At 44.2% G+C, this 24133-nt stretch overlaps 1 protein-coding gene across 6 annotated transcripts in view; it reads right to left on the bottom strand.

The window, feature by feature from the left end:
- The window catches only part of GGNBP2 (gametogenetin binding protein 2), a 52505-nt gene extending 33762 nt beyond the window's left edge, over positions 1-18743 (bottom strand). For 2 of the 6 annotated variants that reach the window (XM_055257051.2, XM_055257052.2), the window contains exons 1-5: positions 18514-18743; positions 17814-18009; positions 8783-8863; positions 6333-6586; positions 2837-2935 (exon numbers count right to left, since the gene is read on the bottom strand). In XM_055257051.2, the coding sequence (XP_055113026.1) occupies positions 2837-2935; positions 6333-6586; positions 8783-8863; positions 17814-17906 (527 nt within the window). In that variant the 5' untranslated portion in view covers positions 17907-18009; positions 18514-18743. The remainder of the gene's footprint in view (positions 1-2836; positions 2936-6332; positions 6587-8782; positions 8864-17813; positions 18010-18513) is intronic. The other 4 variants (XM_055257049.2, XM_055257050.2, XM_063628611.1 and 1 more) reach the window with 2 other exon arrangements.
- Positions 18744-24133: the final 5390 nt, after the last annotated feature.

Below are 24133 nucleotides of genomic sequence, written 5' to 3'. Positions count from 1 at the left end.
AGGGTTTCACCATGTTGGCCAGGCTGGTCTCGAACCCCTGACCTCAAAGAATCCACCCAACTTGGCCTCCCAAAGTGCTGGGATTACAGGCATGAGCCACCACGCCCAGCCTATTTTTTTTTTTTTTTTTTTTTTTTTTTTTTTTTTTTTTTTGAGACGGAGTCTTGCTCTGTCGCCCAGGCTGGAGTGCAGTGGCACGATCTTGGCTCACTGCAAGTTCCGCCTCCCGGGTTCACGCCATTCTCCTGCCTCAGCCTCCCGAGTAGCTGGGACTACAGGCGCCCGCCACCGCACCCGGCTAATTTTTTGTATTTTTAGTAGAAACGGGGTTTTACCGTGTTAGCCAAGATGGTCTCGATCTCCTGACCTCGTGATCCACCCACCTCAGCCTCCCAAAGTGCTGGGATTACAGGCGTGAGCCACTGCGCCCAGCCCTATTTTTTTTTTTTTTTTTTTTTTTGAGACGGAGTCTCGCTCTTTCACCCAGGCTGGAGTGCAGTGGCGCGATCTCCGCTCACTGCAAGCTCCGCCTCCCGGGTTCACGCCATTCTCCTGCCTCAGCCTCTCTGAGTAGCTGGAACTACAGGCGTCCGCCACCACGCCCGGCTAATTTTTTGTATTTTTAGTAGAGACGGGGTTTCACCTTGGTCTCGATCTCCTGACCTCGTGATCCACCCGCCTCGGCCTCCCAAAGTGCTGGGATTACAAGCGTGAGCCACCGCGCCCGGCCTATTTTTTTTTTTTTTTTTTTTTTTTTTTTGAGACAGAGTCTCGCTCTGTCACCCAGGCGACACGATCTCAGCTCACTGCAACCTCCACCTCTCGGGTTCAAGCGATTTTCCTGCCTCAGCCTCCTGAGTAGCTGGGATCACAGGTGTGCGCCACCATGTCTGGCTAATTTTTGTATTTTTAGTAGAGACGAGGTTTCCCCATGTTGGTCAGGCTGGTCTCGAACTCCTGACCTTGTGATCCGCCCATCTCAGCCTCCAAAAGTGCTGGGATTACAGGCGTGAGCCGCCGCACCTGGCTGATAAAATGTTTTAAGTATTTTTTGCTGCTCAGTACAGGGGAAAAAAACTTAAAAGATTATTAACACACCACTGCCTGGTCATCCAAGTCTTTGTGTCAGGGAGGAAAATGTCTATACAATAATGGTGTCACTCGGAAGTTCAGGTCAAAAAAAAAAAAAAACAAAAAAAGGTGACAATGACACAAATGAGATATTTAAAAATTAACTTTTCAGAGGCCAGGTGCAGTGGCTCACGCCTGTAATCCCAGCGCTTTGGGAGACCAAGGCAGGCAGATCACTTGAGGTCAGGAGTTTGAGATCAGCCTGGGCAACATGGTGAAACCCCATCTCTATTAAAAACCCAAAAAAATTAGTCAGGAGTGGTGGAGAACATCTGTAATCCCAGCTACTTAGGAGGCTGAGGCATGAGAATTGCTTGAACCCAAGAGGCGGAGGTTGCATGAGCTGAGATCGTACCACTGTACTCCAGCCTGAGTGACAGAGCAAGACTATGTCTCAAAAAAATAATTAAAAAATAAAATTAATAAAGAAGTATTGTTTTTTAATATCCCATTCTCTCCAAAACTAAAGTCACGTCTTAGAAAGTCTCTTCACACTCCATGGCTTCACCTCACCATCCCCACCCCCAGGCAATTTTGTAGGGGACAACTGTGGCACTGTGCTGGGAGAAAGTGAAAAAGCAACCTTGAACACTATAGCACTTAACCAAGAAGAAAACTACAAACTATTATCAGGCAATATTTGCTTAAAAAATAAAATAGGCCGGGCGCGGTGGCTCATGCCTGTAATTCCAGCACTTTGGGAGGCTGAGGTGGGCGGATCATGAGGTCAGGAGATCGAGACCATCCTGGCTAACACGGTGAAACCCCGTCTCTACCAAAAATACAAAAAATTAGCTGGGCTGGGTGGCACGCGCCTGTAGTCCCAACTACTCAGGAGGCTAGGGCAGAATAGCTTGAACCCAGGAGGTAGAGGTTGCAGTGAGCCGAGATCATGCCACTGCACTCCAGCCCGGGCGACAGAGGAGACTCCATCTCAAAAAATAATAATAAATATAGAAAACTACAAATTAGTTACATAAATACATATTATCATAATATTGTCGTAACTACTTTTTTTAAAACCTTGGTAAATTACAGCTAGAGACAAGAAAGATAAATAATTTATACATTATGACTATTCTGTAGATCAAATAATGATTACCACTACTTTGAAAACGTTAATATTAGCTGCATACATTTTCACAAAGACTTCAACCGGCCGAGTGTGGTGCCTCACGCTTGTAATCCCAGCACTTTGGAGGCTGAGGCCAGCAATCACCTGAGGTCAGGAGTCCGAGACCAGCCTGGCCAATAGGGTGAAACCCCATCTCTACTAAAAATACAAAAATTAGCCAGTGTGGTGGCATGCACCTGTAGCCCCAGCTACTCAGGAAGCTGAGGCAGGAAATCATTTGAACCAGGGAGGTGGAAGTTGCAGTGAGCCGAGATTGCGCCTCTGCCCTCCAGCCTGGGCAACAGAGGGAGACTCCGTCTCAAAAAAAGAAAAAAAAAAAAAAAAAGACTTCAACCTCCCTCCTCTAAAACATATTTAACATAAAAAAATCTTTTAATCAGATCTACATTGAGACTTTATACATATCAAGGCAAAATGGCCAACATAACAAGAGGATCTATTTATTTTGACCTATGTCATAGAGTATAACCAATTAATGAATTAAAGCAAGCAGTGGATTTCTTTTACTAAATATGATCAAATATATAATCTTAACAATGACAAAGCCTCTTGGTATTCAATTCTACTTACCCCAAAGGTTTTGGCTTGTGCGTATCTAAGGAGTGCAACTGACATCTCTTATTCTTCTTACTTTTTGGAATAGCATCTATCATGTCATTTAGTTTGGACCTAATTAAAAATAAAACATATTAAGGGTTTAATTCATTTTACTTTCAAATTTTAAAATCTCTATTTACTGTCTTTTAGAGAGAAGTCTCAAAACAAAACAAAACAAAAAACACTTTTCTCTATCCACTGTATCTAGCAGAATGCCTGGCACTCACGTATTTCAACACTGACTGCTACCTGACTCTCAGCCATCTTCCCTTGCCCAGCCATTATGTAAATACACCAGTTGCAGAAGCACACACCTGTAGTCCCGGCTATTTGGGAGGCCGAGGTGAAAGGATCACTTAAGCCCAAGGGTTTGAGGCCAGCCAGGGCAACATAGTGAGACCTCATGTCTTTAAAAAACATATAAAAGCCTCACAAAACATTATGTAAACACAATACATCCTTGAAGAGGAGTCATCAACAGAAATTTTATGCAAATATAGAATACACACCACTACTATCCGCACCCTCCATCCAACCAATGAGCAAAGTTTGTCAATTCTACCCTTTAAATATATCTAGAATCAGGCCTGGTGCAGTAGCTCATGCCTATAACCCCAGCACTTTGGAAGGCTGAGGTAAGAGGATCACTTGAGGCCAGGAGTTCAAAGCCAGCCTGGGTAACGTAGCAAAATTTTCATCTCTACAGAAAATTTTAAAATGAGGCCAGGCATGGTGGCTCACACCCGTAATCCCAGCACTTTGGGAGACTGAGGCTTGGAGTTAGAGACCAGCCTGGCCAACATGGAGAAGCCCTATTTCTACTAAAAAAAAATACAAAAATTAGACAGGTGTGGCAGTACACGCCTGTAATCCCAGCTACTCGGGAGGCTGAGGCACGAGAATCACCTGAACCTGGGAGGCGGAGGTAGCAATGAGCCAAGACTGCACCACTGCACTCCAGCTTGAGACAGAGTGAGACTGTCTCAAAAAAAAAAAAAAAAGAATAAAAGCTAAATAAAAATTAACCAATCTAGAATCAGATCACTTCTTATCACCTCTACCATTATCATCCCTGTCCAACCCAATCTCTAGCTTAGTCAACTGCAATAGCTGGCCTCCTAAATGGTCTCCTTGCTGCACCTTCTGCTCTTTACATTCCAGGCCTCACTCAGCAGCTACAGTGATCCTTTTAAAACATGAATCAGATTACATTATTCCTCTGTTCAAAAACACTCCAAGGCTTATTTTCCCAAGCCCAGGCACAGTAAATATCAAAAGTCCCTACCGCCATCTCTAAATAGGAAAGCCTCAGGGTTTACTTTTCAGACCTCTTCTTCTTTTCCTATTTATATTCACTAAATGAGACAAACTTACAGCTCTAACCCAGACCTCTCTGAATTCTATTTGGATGTCTAATCGCTATCTCAAACTTAGCACACCCAAAGATGAGCTCTGTTACGTTTCTCCTCAGTCTTGTCCATCTCAGTAAATGGAAACCATTTGTCCATTCTTTTTTTTTTTTTTTGAGACAGTCTCGCTCTGTTGCCCACGCTGGAGTGCAGTGGTGCAATCTTGGCTCACTGCAACCTCCGCCTCCCGGGTTCAAGCGATTCCCCTGTCTCAGCCTCCCGAGTAGCTAGGATTACAGGCGCCTGCCACCACGCCCGGCTAATTTTTGTATTTTTAGTAGAGATGGGGTTTCACCATGTTGGCCAGGCTGGTCTCAAACTCCTGACCTCTGGTGATCCACCCTTACCGGCCTCCCAAAGTGCTAGGATTACAGGTGTGAGCAACCACACAAGGCCTGTTGTCCATTCTTTACATCACAAATCTGAGAATCATCTTTGATGGCCTCCCTCACAACCAATCTATCCAAAAAATCCCATTGGCTCATTCCTCAAAATATATCCAGGATCCTTTATAACCATTTTTCACTACGTCCATGGCCATCATTCATTCTCAATACAGAGGTCAAAGTAAGCCAAATTTCATCAGACTATGCCACTCTTCTGCTCAAAACCTTCCCAAAGCTTCTCATCTCAGAGTAAACACAAAAGACCTCGGCCAGGCACAGTGGTTCACGCCTGTAATCCCAGCACTTTGGGAGGCCGAGGCGGGCAGATCGCCTGAGGTCAGGAGTTCAAGACCAACATGGCCAACATGGCGAAACCCTGTCTCTACTAAAAAATACAAAAAAAAAAGCCGAGCGTGGTAGTGGGCACCTGTAATCCCAGCTACTCGGGAGGCTGAGGCAGGAGAATCGCTTGAACCCGGGAGGCAGTGGTTGTAGTGATCCGGTATCGCGCCACTGCACTCCAGCCTGGGCAACAATAGCAAAACTCTGTCTGAAAAAAATAAAAATATGACTGGACCTTTTATTACTTTTTTTTTTTTTTTTGAGATGGAGCTTTACTCTTGTTGCCCAGGCTGGAGTGCAATGCGCAATCTCAGCTCACTGCAACTGCCGTCTCCCGGGTTCAACAGATTCTCCTGCCTCAGCCTCCCGAATAGCTGGGATTACAGGGACCCGCCACTACTCCTGGCTAATTTTTTGTATTTTTAGTAGAGACTCGGTTTCACCGTGTTGCCCAGGCTGGTCTTGAACTCCTGAGCTCAGGCAATCCAACTGCCTCGGCCTCCCAAAGCGTTGGGATTATAGGCGTGAGCCACTGCGCCCAGTCACTCTTCTTTTTTTCTTTTTGAAATGGAGTCTCGCTCTGTCGCCCTGGCTGGACTGCAGTGGTGTGATCTCGGCTCACTGCAACCTCTGCCTCCTGGGTTCAAGTGATTCTCCTGCCTCAGCCTCCTGAATAGCTGTGATTACAGCCACGCGTCACCAGCTAATTTTTGTATTTTTAGTAGAGACGGGGTTTCACCACATTGGTCAGGCTAGTCTCGAACTCCAGACCTCGTGATCTGCCTGCCTCGGCCTCCCAAAGTGCTGGGATTACAGGCATGAGCCACTACGCCCGGCCTTATTACTCTGCTGACCCCATCTTTTATTACTGTTCCCTTCATTCATCTGGCTCCAGCCACAAGGGCTTCCTTACTATTCCTCAAACATGCCAATAAAACCCCAACCTCAGAACCTTTACACTAGCTGTTCCTTCTCTGCCTTCCCCCAGTTTTCTACAAGATTCACTTGCTCACTTCATTCAAGTCTATATTCAATGTCATTTTATCAGGGAGGCCTTCCCTGACCACCCTCCACAATAATTCTACCCCCGCTCCATTCTCTACCTCCCTTACTGATTTTTCTAACTTATCATCCCTGACAAACTGAGTATTTGCTTACTGTCTGCCTCTCCCCACGTGGAGAGCAGAAACTTTACATTCACTGGTACGTACAACTTACTCAATAAAATTATTAAATTAGACTCAATCTTTCCATCAAGAAAATAAGCTGCCACTGCCACCAAGCTGTTTTAAATTTTAACAAACCCGTTTTCTCCTAATTGATTATACTTACCCATGTACATAAAATAATGTATAAAGCTTCTTTGCATCAGTCATGCAGCTTCTAGTTACAGACAGGACTCCCTTGGGCCCTACTGTTAGGGGTTCAAGAGCAGGATTTCCAGACTCTACAAGCTGGGAAAAGAGGCGCTCCACACTGCGACGACAACCAACACATGGGACAAGCTGAGAAAGCGCACTCAGGACTTCGCGTGATGTCACCACCATGGCAATACTTAGATCCTGTTGCTTAAGCATACCATGTCGCTGAAAGAGGGAAAGAAAATGAAGGAGTGTCCTTTAAAAAGACATAAAATTACACTTTCACTACTACTGGTTCCTATTCTTGTGCAGTAAGTACAACCTGGACAGGGTTTATCAGCTGTACCTGCAACTGAGTCAGAAAGGCAAAGTAGTCAGCCTTGTCCATGCTGTACGGAATTTGCACCACAAACCCCCTTGCTCTAGAATCTAGGGTATATAAACAACTCTGCTTAGTATGCCAAAAAGCAGTCCTGCATCTGGAAATGTAGGGCTGGTTCAGTGAGTATTAGGCCAGTCCTCTCACAACACACACACACACAAAAAAAGCACAATACAGCTGTACCTTTTTTTTGGTTTGTTTTTGTTTTTTGAGATGGAATCTCGCTCTCTCACCAGGCTGGAGTGCAGTAGCACAATCTCAGCTCACTGCAACCTCTGCCTCCTGGGTTCAAGCGATTCTCCTGCCTCAGCCTCCTGAGTAGCTGGGACTACAGGTGTGTACTACCATGCCCAACTAATTTTAATATTTTTAGTAGAGATGGGGTTTCACCATGTTGGCAAAGATGGTCTTGATCTCTTGACCTTGTGATCCACCCGCCTCAGCCTCCCAAAGTGCTAGTATTACAGGCGTGAGCCACCACGCCTGGCCTGTATTTTGTGTGTTGTTTTGTTTTTACAACTTTTAACAACACACTTACCATCACTATGTTTAGCTATAGGAGTCAAGTTAGGATGGTAATCGTGTGGAGCAGCAATTCCCAATCCAGAGGCATGAACAGGTGTATTACAGATTAGAGGGAGAAAACATGGCCTATCTTCCTTATGTAGGGAAGTGAGTAACTAGCATGCTGCTGCTTATGAATTGTTATCTGCTGGTTATGACAAGGTAGAAAAATAACTGAGAGCTACTGTTGCGGAGAAATGAGCAAACTCTAGTAAGTAACTTCTACCTGATGGAGTTATAGTTAACTGCAGTTAACACTTTCAGATTTACCAAAAACAGATAGGAAATTAGGATAATTCCCAAGAAGCATTTTCTCACATTTACCATTACCCTTCCATTCAAAGTTTTCTCTAAAAGTAGAAATAAGAGTTCTGAAGTAAACTAACAAGTCATCTTCCAATATCTTAATTACAGTCAGCCCTCCATATCCATGAGTTCTACATCTGTGACTTTAACCAACCAAGGATTGAAAATATTTGACGGGAAAAAAAGGATGGTGCCATCTGTACTAAACATATACAGACTTTTCTTCCTTGTCATTATTCCCTAAAGATGCAGTACAACTACTATTTACACAGCATTTACATTGTATTAGGTACTATAAGTAATCTAAATATGCTTTAAAGTATATGGGAGGATGTGCAGAGGTTATATGCAAATATACATCTTATTTTTTCTGAGACAAGGTCTCACTCTATTGCCCAGGCTGGAGTGCAGTGATGCGATCTCAGCTGACTACAACAACCTCTGCCTCCTGGGCTCAAGAGATCTCCCACCTGAGCCTACTGAGTAGCTGGGACCCCAGGCACATGCCACCATGTCCGCCCAACTTTTTTGCATTTTCTGTAGAAACAGGGTTTTGCCATGTTGCCCAGGCTGGTCTCTAACTACTGAACTCAAGTGATCCACCTGCCTTAGCCTCCCAAAATGCTGGGATTACAGGCATAAGCCACCATGCCCAGCCCTTACTACACCATTTTCTATAAGCATTGTGGGTTTTGGTTTGCATAGGGATCCTTGAACTATCCCCCACGGATACTGAGGGACCACTGTATATTGCATTTAAGCGTATTTATAAAGTACTATATTTCTCAGAAATTAAACAAACATCAGAAAGTTCATAATATAGGATTATTTTGTCCGAACAAAACAATTACTACAGCAGGAAACCAACAAGTTTTTAATGAAAAATTATATACCTTATCTTTTAAAAACTAGGAAAGATGGCCTGGTTTTAAAATTAAAGTCTTACGGACATGTAAAATATTAACACACCACCACCAATTCTTTTTCACACGGCAGTTACATAAATCAGGTAAGTAACTATGCATGCTTACTATAGCAATGGTGAAAGAGCAATTTCAGTGCAATATTAAGACCTAGAGAATCCTATATAAAATTAATACAGTTAAATTTTAAATGAGTCTTTAAAATACACATACACCATTAAAAACACTGATTGAAAAAACTATTACCTGAATGAACTGCTTTAGCTGTGCACCATTATTCTGATGTCCATCGAGATTTAACACATTGTCAGGAAATTCCATCACCATCTTAAAATGCAAACAGAACAGCAATCAATTATTTTACCCCTCTGAGAACAGGATACAGCCTACAAATTCCAGAAATAGACCCGTGAAAGCCAGATTTGCACCCATCCCTAGCCCCCCAAAAAATTTTGTTAAATCCAAGTACATGGCCCGGTGCAGTGGCTCACGCCTATAATCGCAGCACTTTGGGAGGCCAGTGGGGTAGGGGGCGGCGGATCACCTGAGGTCGGGAGTTCGACACCAGCCTGACCAACATGGAGAAACCACGTCTCTACTAAATATATAAAATTAGCCGGGTTTGGTGGTGCATGCCTGTAATCCTAGCTACTTGGGAGGCTGAGCCAGGAGAACTGCTTGAACCCGGGAGGCGGAGGTTGCAGCGAGCCGAAATCGCACCACTGCACTCCAGCCTGGACAACAAGAGTGCAACTCTGTCCAAAAAAAAAAAAATCTAGTACACAAGACAAATTTCCTTTTTTTTTTTTTTTTTTTTTTTTTGAGACGGAGTCTTCGTCCGTCACCTAGGCTGGAGTGCAGTGGCATGATTTCAGCTCATCAGAACCTCCACCTCCTGGGTTCAAGCAATTCTCCTGCCTCAGCCTCGCGAGTAGCTGGGATTACAGGAACCCACCACCATGCCCAGCTAATTTTTGTATTTTTAGTAGAGACGGGGTTTCACCATGTTGGCCAGGCTGGTCTCGAACTCCTGACCTCAGCCTCCCAAAGTACTGGGATTACAGGCGTGAGCCACTGTGCCCGGCCGGAACAGTGCCTGCCTGGCACATAGTAAATGTTTGCTCTAATTATGAACAAAAAGGGCACATTGATATACTTATTCAATTATCAAAATTCACTACCATAGGAAGGCATATGAAACTTAAGGAGGCTTCAGTATGTCACATAATGGGAATGTGTAATTAGTACATTTTACTGTTCTGTTGTCACACCACAGATTTTAAGTAGTACCATAGTTATGTATCACTACAAGCCATTTTTACTATAAGATGTCATCAAATTAAAGCAGCATCCTGATTTTGGGTATTAAAATGTGGGGGAAAAAGATATGCCTTCAAAACAATGAAAGTAACACATGTATATCTTAGCTAAAACATTGTTAAAGATCAAACATATTGTACCAGGACAAACTATTTCCACATTTCCACATAACAAGGACCACAAACTCCTACAAAACCAAAGAGTGAAGTCAAGACAAAAACACCCATTTAAGGCAAAAACAAAATATCCCTACCCAGTTGAATACGATCTTAAAAAGATCACTCCCTACCCCAACCAGCACCAACGACCTGCTTCTTTAATGGATGTGACCATTCCTTTCCTTCCATATTACAGAAATTTAAAACATGCTTGTTCTAGCAACAAAATGAGGCCTCATTAACAGCTAAGTCAAATGTAAGCAATAGATTTAAGAGTTTTTGATTTGATAATGGAGCAATATGAGATATATGAAGCAGAGAGACAAATAGGTACTAAGAGGATGGACTATGATGCAAATACTAACTTAATCCGGACTGCATGTACAACACAATTCAAATTTTTAGTGTGTATACTTTATCTTTCAAAAAAAGAAAACATATTAGATGTGGCTATCTCTAGGTAGTAAGACAACTTTTTCTGTATGTGTTCCTAAATTTCCCAAATGTATTACAATGCATATATACTATATATTATGGGGGGGAAGAGTTAATGCTCCTTGCTTCCAATTCTATATTCACTATACCATGTTTAGAGACATGCTTCCATTTCAATAGCTTTTTTTTTTTTTTTTTGAGACAGAGTCTCGTTCTGTCACCCAGGCTGGAGTGCAGTGGCGCAATCTCGGCTCACTGCAACCTCCGTCTCCCAGGTTCAAGCAATTCTCTTGCCTCAGCCTCCTGAGTAGCTGGGATTACAGGCACCTGCCACCAAACACGGTTAATTTTTTGTATTTTTAGTAGAAACAGGGTTTTGCCATGTTGCCCAGGCTGGTTTCAAACTCCTGAGCTCAGGCAATCTGCCTGCCTCGGCCTCGCAAAGTGCTGGGATTACAGGCGTGAGTCACCGCGCCCGACCCATTTCAATAGCTTTTACCATTCTGGAAGTTTTTTCTTCCATACATACAGAAGAAATGTCCAAATGTCAATCCAATTTTCAGGTTTATCAACCCTGACATCTTGTTTCTAGTTTTCCTTCTCAGTCTTCTTATTAATACCTCCAAAGGGGGGTAGCAATAAGTAATAATAAAGACACTTTATATGTATTAGACATTGTTACAAGCACTTTCATACATTATCAACAGTACAAAGCAAAACTGAAGTCAATGGTCTATTTTAATGCTGTAGCTATAAATGATCTGGTGAGGATGACTGAAATGAGCAAAATATCTAATGATCCATACTGCCTATTGTATTTATTCTAATTAACATGGTCTACTCAAATTAAAAAAAAAAAATCCTGATATTGGAAATCCTGGTCCAAAAAACTATTATAATAAAAGCAATAAAATAGTTAATAGTTCAATTAACTCACATTTTCTGGAATCATCAAAAGGTTTAAGACACATAAAAATTTAACTGTCAAGTCATTAAAAAGGTATAAACTTTTGGAACCATGTAACTCAACAGAATATTGCAGGTCACTCCAAACCTGCCATTTAAGTAACTAAAACTGTCATTTATATTTTCACTTGCTTGATACAAATATACACCATTTCACCACATACCAATAGCTGTAATAAAAAACCACAATTATCTATACTGTTTAAAGATCAAAGCTATCAATTTAAGAAACAAAGAATATTCCTTATTTAACCAAATCAAAATCTCTCCAGTCTGGTTCTTTGGCAAAATCCTAAATTCTGACTCAGTATGTATTTCTATTCTGATCAACTGTTTTAAAAATTGAAACGGAGATCAAAGAACACATCTAATAATACTGAGACCTGCGAGCTGATTTGTAAAATTTTTTTTTTGAGACAGGGTCTCACTCTGTTGCCTAGGCTGGAGTGCAGTAGCTCAATCTCGACTCACTGCAGCCTCTGCCTCCCAGGTTCAAGCAATTCTCCCAAGTAGCTGGGATTACAGGCATACCACCACGCCCAACTAATTTTTGTATTTTTAGTAGAGACAGGATTTCACCATGTTGGCCAGGCTGGTCCCGAACTCCTGACCTCAGGTGATCCGCTCTCCGAGGCCTCCAAAAGTGCTGGGATTACAGGCATGAGCCACCGCGCTCAGCCTAAAATATTTTAATTATATGGATAATACCTGATTTAGGAATTCTTTTTAAGAGGTCAATAAAGAAGCCGGTGGCTCACGCCCGTAATCCCAACACTTTGGGAGGCCGAGGCGGGTGGATCACCTGAGGTCGTGAGTTTGAGACCAGCCTGACCAACATGGAGAAAATGTCTGTACTAAAAATACAAAAAATTAGCCATAGTGGCACATGCCTGTAATCCTAGCTACTTGGGAGGCTGAGACAGGAGAATCACTTGAACCCGGAAGGCAGAGGTTGTGCTGAGCCGAGATCGTGCCATTGCACGCCAGCCTGGGAGACAAGAGCAAAACTCTGCTTCAAAAAAAAAAGTCAATAAAGAACAGGGTTATTTTTAAAAACAAAGCTCGTTTCCAGTCATTTCATTTTCACCTAATTAGTACCAAAAATACTAAGATCTAATCTATTTCTATCTTTCCTGGTTTCATCAGCTTACATACTACTAAATTTTCTCTTGGATTTACTCACTACTCTGGTTGGAGACAATGCACTCAAACTAAATACTGTGTCCTCGCCTTTCAAACACTTAGGACAATGGCTTTTTACCTTACTGTTTTCTGGCCAATCACTATATGCTGTTCAGTGTTTTAAGAGATGAAAATAAAAAGGGGAAGGCAAAGAGGCTAGTAGCACAATTTGTTCTTCATTCTTTAAAACCACTTCCTTAACTTAATCTTGAGATTCTAGGTTACCTAAAGGAAGACAGTCCTGTAAAGTATTTCAGGTGTGGTTTTATAGAGGCATCATTAGCATTCAGCTTCATGAAGAGGTTCCCTACCCATAACTAGCCACAAATAGAACAAGTTATTGTGCTGCAATTACTGCTTTATAAAGTTTATTGAATCCATTACCCACTTTCACTCTTAAGTATCTGTTCTGGTTTCTCCTGACCACAAAAAAAAATCTGTTTTTAGCGCATTCTCACAAGTTCTAACCAACAATATACTAAGTTTGCACTTATTAAAATCACTGTCATTTTGGTTTTACTCCACACAATTTGTAACATCTATCACCCTCAGTAAAATTAACTGTTAAAAGTTGAAAGAAAACATTAAATGCTAAACTTTTAACAATTACAAAACATCTAATTCCCAAGTGGATATGCTACCATTTATTATTTTTTTAAAGTGTAAGACATTAAGAACTCTTATCAGATTAACGCTGTACATGCAAACAAGAATAAAAAGAAAAAAAAAAAACCCAAACTCTTATCAGAGTAGTCTATTTAGATTGGTTTAAATTAGGAGAGTAAACTGCAATGCAGAAATGTAACAATCTGGCCAGGCGCAGTGGCTCACGCCTGTAATCCCAGCACTTTGGGAGGCCGAGGCAGGCGGATCACTTGAGGTCAGGAGTTCAAGACCAGCCTGGCCAAAATGGTGAAGCCTCATCTCTACCAAAAATACAAAAACTAGCCGGGCATGGTGGTGGGCGCCTGTAATCCCAGCTACTCAGGAGGCTGAGGCCCAAGAATCACCTAAACCTGGAAGGCAGAGGTTGCAGTGAGCCAAGATCACACCACTGCACTCCAGCCTAGGTGACACAGTGAGACTCCATCTCAAAAAAAAACAAAAAAAAACATAGCAATTTGACAATATGTACCTGGAACTTTACAAAAGGTTCTTATCCTTTGATCCAACCAGTAATTCCACTTCCAAAAGCCTGAGAAAAACATTTTAATGCAAAGACTTTTGCATTATTTATGTTCTTAGTTTATTCATAGCAAAAACTAGAACAACCTCCATGTCCAACAGTGCAAAAATAATTACAGAATGTCATACAACAGAATATTACACAGCCATTAAAAATGTTTAAGAATGACAAGAAAAAATGTTTTCAAAATTACATTTAGTGAAATAAATAAGGACAAAAAATGTTACAGAAAACAATATATTAACTCTGTATCTATGTGTGTGTCTAGGACTGAAATTACACCAAATTCTGCTTATCCCTGAGACGTATGACTAAGGGTAATTTGTTTTGTAGTTAATTTTCAAGATTTTAGAAGGAATATATATTTTGGCCGGGTGTGGTGGCTCACACCTGTAATCCCAGCACTTTGGGAGGCAGAGGCAGACAGATCACCTGAGGTCAGGAGTTCGAGACCAGCCTGGCCAACATAGGGAAACCCCAACTCTTCTAAAAATACAAAAAAATTAGCTGGGCGTGGTGACGCGCACTTGTAATCTCAGCTACTCAGGAGGCTGAGGCAGGAGAATCACTTGAGCCCGAGAGGCAGAGGTTGCAGTGAGCCAAGATCAGGCCACTGTACTCCAGCCTGGGCGACAGAGCGAGACTTTGTCTCAAAAAAAAAACAAAAACTTAATTCTTCAGATTTCTCTAAAATCAAATCTGTATTCTACCTGTTATTTTATAATTGTAGTAACACTGAACAACATTTTAGCCACAGAGTATAAGACTTTCTTAAATATTTCACCATTCCACCAACTTATTTGGGATTTTCTCAAATACATCTACATCAGCCCTATCCTATACTCAAGTGTTCAAGCTCACTGAACTACCACGGGAATCTTCTAAACATGGATACAACATATCACATAAAAGAAGAGGCTTTTTTTTTTTTTTTTTGAAACAGTGTTTCACTTTGTCTCCCAGGTTGGAGTACAGTAGCGCAATCTCGGCTCACTGCAACCTCCACCTCCTGGGGGTTCAATCAATTCTCTTGCCTCAGTGTCATCAGTAGCTGGGTCTACAGGCGCACTCCACCACACCCAGATTTTTTTGTATTTCAGTAGACAGATTTTCACCACATGCCCAGGCTGGTCTCAAACTCCTAAGCTCAGGCAATCCACCGGCCTCGGCCTCCCAAAGTGAGCCACAGCGCCGGGCCTAAGGCTACTTTTTTTTTTTTTTTTTGAGACAGAGTCTTGCTCTTGTTGCCCAGGCTGGAGTTCAGTGGTGAGATCTCGGCTCACCGCAACCTCCACCTCGCAGGTTCAAGGGATTCTCCTGCCTCAGCCTCCTGAGTAGCTGGGATTACAGGCGCCCACCACCATGCCTGGCTAATTTTTGTATCTTTATTAGAGACGGGGTTTTGCCATGTTGGCCAGGCTGGTCTTGAATTCCTGACCTCCAGTAATCCACCTGCCTCAGCCTCCCAAAGTGCTAGGATTACAAGGGTGAGCCACCAAACCCGGCCTAAGGCTACTACTCTACATACAAGTTTGTTAATTTCATTTTACAAGTCCAAGTTACAACTGCCAGTTTAACTAAGGGTAGAGTTTCAGCATCCCAACTAAAATGATAAAGTCTGCAACTGCCTGTAAACATTGTAACTGTATTGCAACATTTAGCTACTATCAAAATCCTAAGACTACTATTTGAAATAAGTTCAAACAAGGTTTCCTCAGTGCAATACCTACAGACCCTAGGGACAAAGACAAAACCTAAGGTTAACTTCAGGCATGCACTGCCATCTATCAAAGGAACAGTGCAGAGCATAAAACTGATAGGGGCATCTTCCTTCCCTCTTCCCTTTTCCCCTTCTTTCCCAACAGGTGTTTTGCTCTGCATTCTCCCTTTCAGTAGTATTTGGTAGAATATCCTGAAAGAAACTTGTTTCCCTTGACAAGAATTTTCACTAACATTCACTCACAGCATGCAATGACTGTGCAGAAGTTCCAACACAAATAAATCTCACTCATTCCTTTGTGATAAAAACCCATTCTGAAGCAAAGAAAAACTGCGCCTTTTCCTAAATGTTCTTTTGAGATATTTAAATTAAGTGAGCTCAAGTTTTATTTGCCTTAGTCACAAGTCCACAGTACAGTAAAAGCAAAATTCAACCGCCAGATACAGTGCAAAGTAAGTTCCATACTAAACCACATTGCAAGGTTACATCTTTTTTGGTGGAAAATTTTGGAAAGTCACATCATTGTGGAGAGAATACAATATAAAAGCACCTAAAAAGTTGGCCATTTTAAAGTGCTATATGACAGATATATTAATGTGCTGCATTCACAAAGGAGGTTATGTGAATATACCAAGAACTAGTGTCTTTTAAAGACTATTTATGTTGGTTTTCCCTATGTTTTGATATGTTTTCCTATGTTATGATTATTCATTAAATAATAATCTTATATCCAAACTCACTGAATTTTTTTTTTTTTTAACTCCACAGCCATTGTGGGACAATAAACCTTAAAGGCTGATATCATAACTATATGCTTCAGAAGTGTTTATGTTGGCAAGGGGGAGAAGAAAGAAAATATCAACAAATGAATCCCTATCTGGAGTCCAAACTGAGAAATGCATTATTTAATATGATCACAGTGCTAGTTTCAACTATTTAAAAATACAAGTCCATTATACTTCTAACGCAAAAAGTACAGAAATCATAATCAAGACACACAATTTCTAATGCATCAACACTATTTACTTTATGTCAGAACAAATCATTCTACCTTTTTCATGAAAAATAAATGCACTTGAATAATTGTAGATACTGTCACTTAAAAACTTCTAATAAATTAAGTCATTCAATAGCTCTTCTAATCCTTTTTAAAGTACTGCAGCTCAATCAAGTCTTAATTGAGACTGGCAAGCATAAAAGAGATAGACTGGCATCTCTGCAATGACTTGCATTTTACATAAAATTTGAAAAAACTTCGGTAGACATTTGCAAAAAAAAAATATTGAGGAACAAAACTGATCAACTGCCTTTGATAGCAAAAGAATACTGATGAGATGAAGAGACTTAGGTGCACCTTATCGAAATAAGCAAATGTATAATCCAAAGCTTCAGCATCATCAAAACGCAGATTTCAAAAGATATTCGGAAAAGCTTAATTTCATTTCTTAAATAGTGGCAAGCAACTGCACTCATTTCCTGTTCAGATTCAATTCAAATTTCAGCCATTTCCTTTTAAAGGAGATAGTACAGCAACACAGGACAGAGGATCGGTAATGCTACACTACCAAATCTAAAGAATAAAGTACCCGGAACTGGGTCTTGACACTCAAGATGAGCAATCAGCTTTTTATAGTACTCTTACACATTCAATAATGTGGCTTCCTTTAAAAAAAAAAAAAAAAAGTCCACCTGTAAACTAAATAATGCCAAGAAAGCCCGTTTTGAAGACACAGGGCCTAGCAGTACAATCATTTCAAGAGTTTTAATGTATTAGGCAATACGAGACTATTTACAACGAAATCAAACCATTTTAGTGGAATCTTGACTGTGCACGAGCATGTCACTCTGCCCCCAGTAATTAAGCTTATGTGGTGAGAGCTACCAGTGTTAAAACAGAAAATACACAGGTAGCAGTGCAGCTGCGACATTTCCAGGTAATTAAACCTCCCAGAGGATAGGTGGTTTCTGTAAGGGGTAGGCCCTAAACGCCCAAGATCCTTCAATCCCTCTCTGAGATGCGTGCCTTGGCAAAAGCAACGTCTCCTAAAGGGAAAGGGTCAAGGAAAAAGGTTCCAAAAGAAGGAAAATCTGGAGAGAGGGAGTGCGTACGGAGCTCTGGGCTTGGGGCCGACAGAGGTTACCGAGCCACCCACTGCAAAGGCGAGTTTGTGGGGCCTGCTGAAGAGAAGGCCTCGCCTAGGAGTTGCAACACACTCTTTCTCCAGTGCGCAGCGCTCGGCCTAGGGGAGGGGGAGGAGGGGAAACAGCTGCCAGGGGAGCGGCGGGCCCAGCCCGGCCCGGCCCGCTCACCGTCAGGGTGTCGTCTATGTAGAGGGGAATCTGCCTCCTCTCGAAGGGGAACTCCTCCTCCCCGTCCCTGCACACTGCCACCAGTCGCGCCATCGTCCCCGACGCTGCCGTTGCCACCGTCACCACCTCCTCCCAGCTGCCGCCGCCGCCGCTGCTGTTTCTGCCGCCGCCGCTGCCGCCTCCTCCCAGCTCCTGCCTGCAACAGCCAAACCCCGCGAGCGTAAGCACCCGCCGCCGCGCAGCACATTCGCCACGGGGGGCAGGGAGCGGAGCGGGAGGGGACGGGAGAGCCGGGCTGCGTTTCCCATCACCCGATTCCACACGCGCTCAGCCAATCAGCGCCCAGCGCCGCTGGGACCCGCCCCCTCGCGCCGCGCTACCTCCCGCCCGCCCGCCGGCCTCCAGTCAGGGTCCAAAGGCGAGGCGGAAGGGACCGGCCTGCCGGGGGCTTCCCCGCCCGCCGCAGGAGTCCTGGCCCCAGGACCCCACCCCTGGCCTGGGCCCCGCAGCCTGCTCCCCGCCGCCCGCCGCCTGGGTGCCCTTTACCCCCAGCTGACCCCTTCTCCCCGCTTCTGGGCGCACCCCGCCCAGTCGGCCCCAGGACTGCAGTTGCCCAGCGCGACCCCGCCCCTGGGAGGGGTCGACCCCGCAGCGGCTCTGCGGAGTCCAGGGAAGGGGGAGGCTCAGACGCTTTCCTCACCCTTCTCGGAGGAGGCCGTTGGTTCCGACCTTCACTGTTTTCGTGGTCGCCTCGCTAACTCCCACCTCTGCTCCCTGTTACCGGCTGACGAGGCCCGCGTCAGGGCCGGCCTGGGCGGGAGGGCAGCTCCGAATGCTGTTTCCTCTCCGGGAAGTCAGCCGCTCGCGCCGCGGGGAGTGGAAGAGGGAGGGCGGGGGACAAGGGGAAGGTGGGGCCGGGCGGGGTCGGGCGCTGGGCGGGGCCCACGTCCTCTCGCGAGACTGGGGCCGGCCGCGCTGGGGTCCATGCTGGGGAAATCTGCGCCAAGAGGGTGCGGGGCCGCCCTGGCCGTCCCGCCAGCGTTCCCGGCGCCCTCCTCGGAGCCCAGCCATTCCGCTAGACCCGAACTAGGACTGGTAGGAGGGGTGATCGGCCCAACCTCAGGCCCCAGCCGCGGGCCGGGAAGGCTTCTCCAGGGCCGAGGGGCAAGCCCCCCTCGACGTCAGGTCTATGTAGAGGGGAATCTGCCTCCTCTCGAAGGGGAACTCCTTCAGCGAGTCAAGCCCGTCTGATTCGGGGCTGACTCAGGGCAGAGGCCCAGAGAGGACCTGGGTAGGTTGCGAGGAATCGAGATCAGAGGGGGCGGAAGGCAGTGAGAAAAGGGAGACGAGCATCGGGGGGTGAGAGGAAACTCAGGTCTGGCTCTTGGCCCTTAACGCCACTGAATTCGCGACCCACGGCGGGAAGAGTTGAAAAGGGCCCTGACACCGCGGCTCGCCAGGGGCCCGCTGCGTAGCTGCATCCCGATCCCGCTGAGGGGACCGCAAATAGCGAAGTGCTGACAGCTTGTGGTTGTTACACTGGAAGGAAATAGAAAACCGGACAGTGGTGTGTGTGTGCGTCTTGGCCAAAGGAACTTCTTGGTCTGGGTTAATGTGAACAGGTACTCCCTTGGGCGAAGTACTGGCACTGGCCGGCGGCCTTTCCCTCTGACCGTCTCTGAGGAAGCAGAGCTGCTGTGAAGACAGTTCCTCTCGCCACCGTGTGCTCAGTTCTGACCTTGAAGGTTTTGGAGGTCTGTTGTTAAGATACTTAGCCTATGAAAGTCCTGGTGATCTGAAGGACAGATCAATTTACTGCTCTATTTCCTGGTAGAATAGGCTGGAGCTGTGATACCTTTAAAAAAAGTATTTTGGGTCGGTCATAGTGGCTCACGCCTGTAATCCCAGCACTTTGGAAGGCCGAGGTGGGTGGATCACCTGAGGTCAGGAGTTCGAGACCAGCCTGACCAATATGATGAAACCCCCGTGTCTACTAAAAATAGAAAAATTAGCTGGGCTTGGTGGCATGCATCTGTAATCCCAGCTACTAGGGAGGCTGAGACAGGAGAATCACTTGAACCCAGGAGGCAGAGGTTGCAGTGAGCCCAGATCGCGCCATTGCACTACAGCCTGGGCAACAAGCGCGAAACTCCATCACAAAACAAACAAAGTATTTTGGTTATCACATGGAGTCTGAGAGATTCACAACAAAAAACCCACAGTGCACCCTTAGCCATGTTGACTTAGTACATTGTGTGGTCATTGTTAGGGTCGGTGACATAATAAACGAAGAACCATTGTTCATTCCCGAAGGTGTGATTACCAGGCAAATATTTATGTCTTCTGGGCCGGGAGCCATGGCTCACGCCGGTAATCCCAGCACTTTGAGAGGCGAGGTGGGTGGATTACTTGAAGTCAGGAGTTCGAGACTGGCCTGATCAACATGGTGAAACCCAGTCTCTACTAAAAATACAAAATTAGCCGAGAGTGGTGGCGCACGCCTGTTATCCCAGCTACTTGGGAGGCTGAGACAAGAGAATCGCTTGAACCCAGGAGGCAGAGGTTACAATGATCCAAGATCGCACTGTTGCGCTCCAGCCTGGGCAACAAGAGCGAAACTGCTTCTCAAAAAAAAAAAAAAAAAATTTTTATGTCTTCTGGCCATGTTAGCAGAATAGAAGAGTGTGAGCATTAGCTTGAATCTAATACGTATGTACGATGTTCATATACATAGCAAAATTTGGACATTTTTAGAGAATCTTGCGTTTTATGTAAAAAACCAAAACAAAACAAACAAACCAGGATGGGCACAGCGGCTCACACCTGTAATCCCAAGACTTTGGGAGGCCAAGGCGGGCGGATCACTTGAGGTCAGGAGTTCGAGACCAGCCTGGGCAACATGGAGAAACCTCTTCTCTACTAAAAATACAAAAATCAGCTGGGCGTGGTGGCGAGCACCTTTAATCCCAGCTACTCGGGAGGCTGAGGCAGAAGAATTGCTTGAACCGGGAGCCAAGATACTGTGGCCTTCAGTATCTAGAGGTGATCCTATAATGGTAAATCAATTAATGTACCCACTTTAAACCTTTTTTTTTTTTTTTTTTGAGACGGAGTCTTGCTCTGTCGCCCAGGCTGGAGTGCAGTGGCGCTATCTCAGTTCACTGCAAGCTCCGCCTCCCAGGTTCATGCCATTCTCCTGCCTCCGCCTCCCGAGTAGCTGGGACTACAGGCGCCCGCCACCACGCCCAGCTAATTTTTTGTATTTTTATTAGAGACGGGGTTTCACCGTGTTAGCCAGGATGGTCTTGATCTCCTGACCTCTTGATCTGCCCGCCTCGGCCTCCCAAAGTGCTGGGATTACAGGCCTGAGCCAACGCACCTGGCCTAAACCTTTTAGACTTCATTAGGATTCTGGTTGGTAAAGAACATTAAAAATGACAAGATCATTATATAGGTGCTAATTTTAATTACTTTGACTACTGAACACACGCCAGGTACTAACAAAGAAGGGAGTATTCACCCTGGGGATTTAAATCTATGAAAAGGTATTAAAACACATATATAAAACATAATAAAATGAGATCCCAAAGGTCTCTTTCCATCTGAGCTTACTTTCCTTAATTTGGGTGTCTCTTAGGTCCACTGAGTATACTTAGTATCTTTGGACAAATAGGAATTCAATGAAAACGTATTCTTAAAGGCGAAAAAGGCGGATTTGCTAGGTAAGTTGCTGTTTCTCAAGGAGGTAGCCTGGGTGCTATAAATCCAATCCAATCTAATACAATACAATACAATCGATACAATAAAAGCAATATTCCAAGGAAAACGGTTAGAAAATTATTTCATGGAGGCCGGGCGCGGTGGCTCACGCTTGTAATCCCAGCACTTTGGGAGGCCGAGGCGGGCGGATCACGAGGTCAGGAGATCGAGACCACGGTGAAACCCTGTCTCTACTAAAAATACAAAAAATTAGCCGGGCGTGGTGGCGGGTGCCTGTAGTCCCAGCTACTCGGAGAGGCTGAGGCAGGAGAATGGCGTGAACCCGGGAGGCGGAGCTTGCAATGAGCCGAGATCGTGCCACTGCACTCCAGCCTGGGCGACAGAGCGAGACTCCGTCTCAAAAAAAAAAAAAAAAAAAAGAAATTATTTCATGGCAAAATAATTTTTCGAAGTTTTCACTGTGCATCTTCCTGGTTTTAGAGTAGGCACTTATGTTTATTTTCACTATTGCTCTATTTTTAGCTGTAACCACTAGTACTGCAGCAAATATTTCTTGAGTATTATCCTATGTACTTTAAAATGAAAAGTATCTGCTTTTAGAGAGTAAACCTCTAATTGACGAAATATATAATTGCTACATTAAAAGACAGTTGTCTGTTGCCTATTATTTCATTTTGATATTGGCATTGTGAAATGCAAGTTCGAAGGATTTGAAAGGCCAGGAAAGCAAAGGCAATCAACAGCAGAACACATTTTGCTGGTACCTAATAAAGAACAGCTGGAGGGACAGAGCTGTAATAAATTATCAGCAAAATACTATTCTTTTTCTTAGGTCGAAATGTGTGAGAAGCTAGTCACAAAATGCAGGCATAAATGAGATCTATCTGTTCTCCAGTCTACCTAGGTTTAAAAAAAATGAAGGCCGGGCGCGGTGGCTCACGCTTGTAATCCCAGCACTTTGGGAGGCCGAGGTGGGCGGATCACGAGGTCAGGAGATCGAGACCACGGTGAAACCCTGTCTCTACTAAAAATACAAAAAATTAGCTGGGCGTGGTGGCAGGCGCCTGTATTCCCAGCTACTCGGAGAGGCTGAGGCAGGAGAATGGCGTGAACCTGGGAGGCAGAGCTTGCAGTGAGTTGAGATTGCGCCACTGCACTCCAGGCTGGGCGACAGAGCGAGGAGACTCCGTCTCAAAAAAAAAAAAAAAAAAAAAAAAAAAAAAAAAAAAAAAGAAAAGAAAAGTACCAAGGTATTCCTTATAATTTCTTACCTTCATAGACTATATTTAAACTCCTAGGGAGCAACATAAGGTTCTTGTATGATTTATATAAATATATTGGACATTTATGCTCAATAAAAATAAAACTGGTTGTCATCTTTGGAACACGAGCTATTGGGGCATGTGTAGTAGACATCCCCAGTTTATAATTGTGTAAAATTAAAATTAGCCAGGTGCGGTGGCTCGCGCCTGTAATCCCAGCACTTTGGGAGGCCGAGGCAGGCGGATCACGAGGTCAGGAGATCCAGACCATCCTGGCTAACACGGTGAAACCCCGTCTCTAATAAAAATACAAAAAATTAGCCGGGCGTGGTGGCGGGCACCTGTAGTCACAGCTACTCGGGAGGCAGAGGCAGGAGATCGCGCCACTGCACTCTAGCCTGGGCAACAGAGCAATACTGCATCTCAAAAAAAAAAAATTAAAATGATGGGAGTGAGTCACTTTCTGAAGGGCCTAGATAGGCTGAGGTCCTAGACAGATTATGTTCTTCTTACTCCTCACTTTGTTATCTTTCCCTCTCCCTTCTCTGCCCTCAAAAATTGATAGTTGCAAGGAAAATGATAGTTGATTAGAAGACCTTTTGTTGTTTTATTATAATAACCACATTGTTTTATGTGGTAAGACAATCTATGGCCACAGAATGTTATTTAAATCACCATAGTGACCTAAATCTGAGGAGCATCTGTGGATTGGGTTTTCTTTTTCATGAGCTGACACTGGGAAGTTCTGTTTTATCTGTCAAAAATAAACACACCTGGCCGGGCGTGGTGGCTTATGCCTATAATCCCAGCACTTTGGGAGACCAAGGCGGGCGGATCACTTGAGGTCAGGAGTTCAAGACAGGCCTGGCCAACATGGTGAAACCTCATCTCTACTAAAAATACAAAAATTAGCCGGGCAAAGTGGCACTTGCCTGTAATCCCAGCTCCTCCGGAGGCTGAGGCAGGAGAATCGCTCGAACCTGGGAGGCAGAGGTTGTAGTGAGCCAAGACTGTGCCACTGCACACCAGCCTGGGAGACAGAACAAGACTCCATCTCAAAAAAAAAAAAAAAAAAAAAGACAGTAGAATATTAAATGTTATTATAGGCCAGGATCACGACGCCTGTAATCCCAGCACTTTGGGCGGCTGTAATGGGAGGATCACTTGAGGCCAGGAATTTGAGACCAGCCTGGGCAACCCCATCTCTATTTTTTAAAAATTTAAATTAAATTAAACCTTAATTTAGCCATAGTTTTATTTAATTACACTGGGTACTTGATGACTCTCATCTTTCTTATTGGTTCTCCTTTCCCTTAGCATGGTAGACAAGGATGCCTG

Source organism: Symphalangus syndactylus, chromosome 20, assembly GCF_028878055.3.
Source record: "Symphalangus syndactylus isolate Jambi chromosome 20, NHGRI_mSymSyn1-v2.1_pri, whole genome shotgun sequence".
In the NCBI taxonomy this organism is placed as follows: Eukaryota; Metazoa; Chordata; class Mammalia; order Primates; family Hylobatidae; genus Symphalangus; species Symphalangus syndactylus.
Note: the sequence above shows the minus strand (reverse complement) of the source record. Positions and strands in the feature narration are given on the sequence as shown.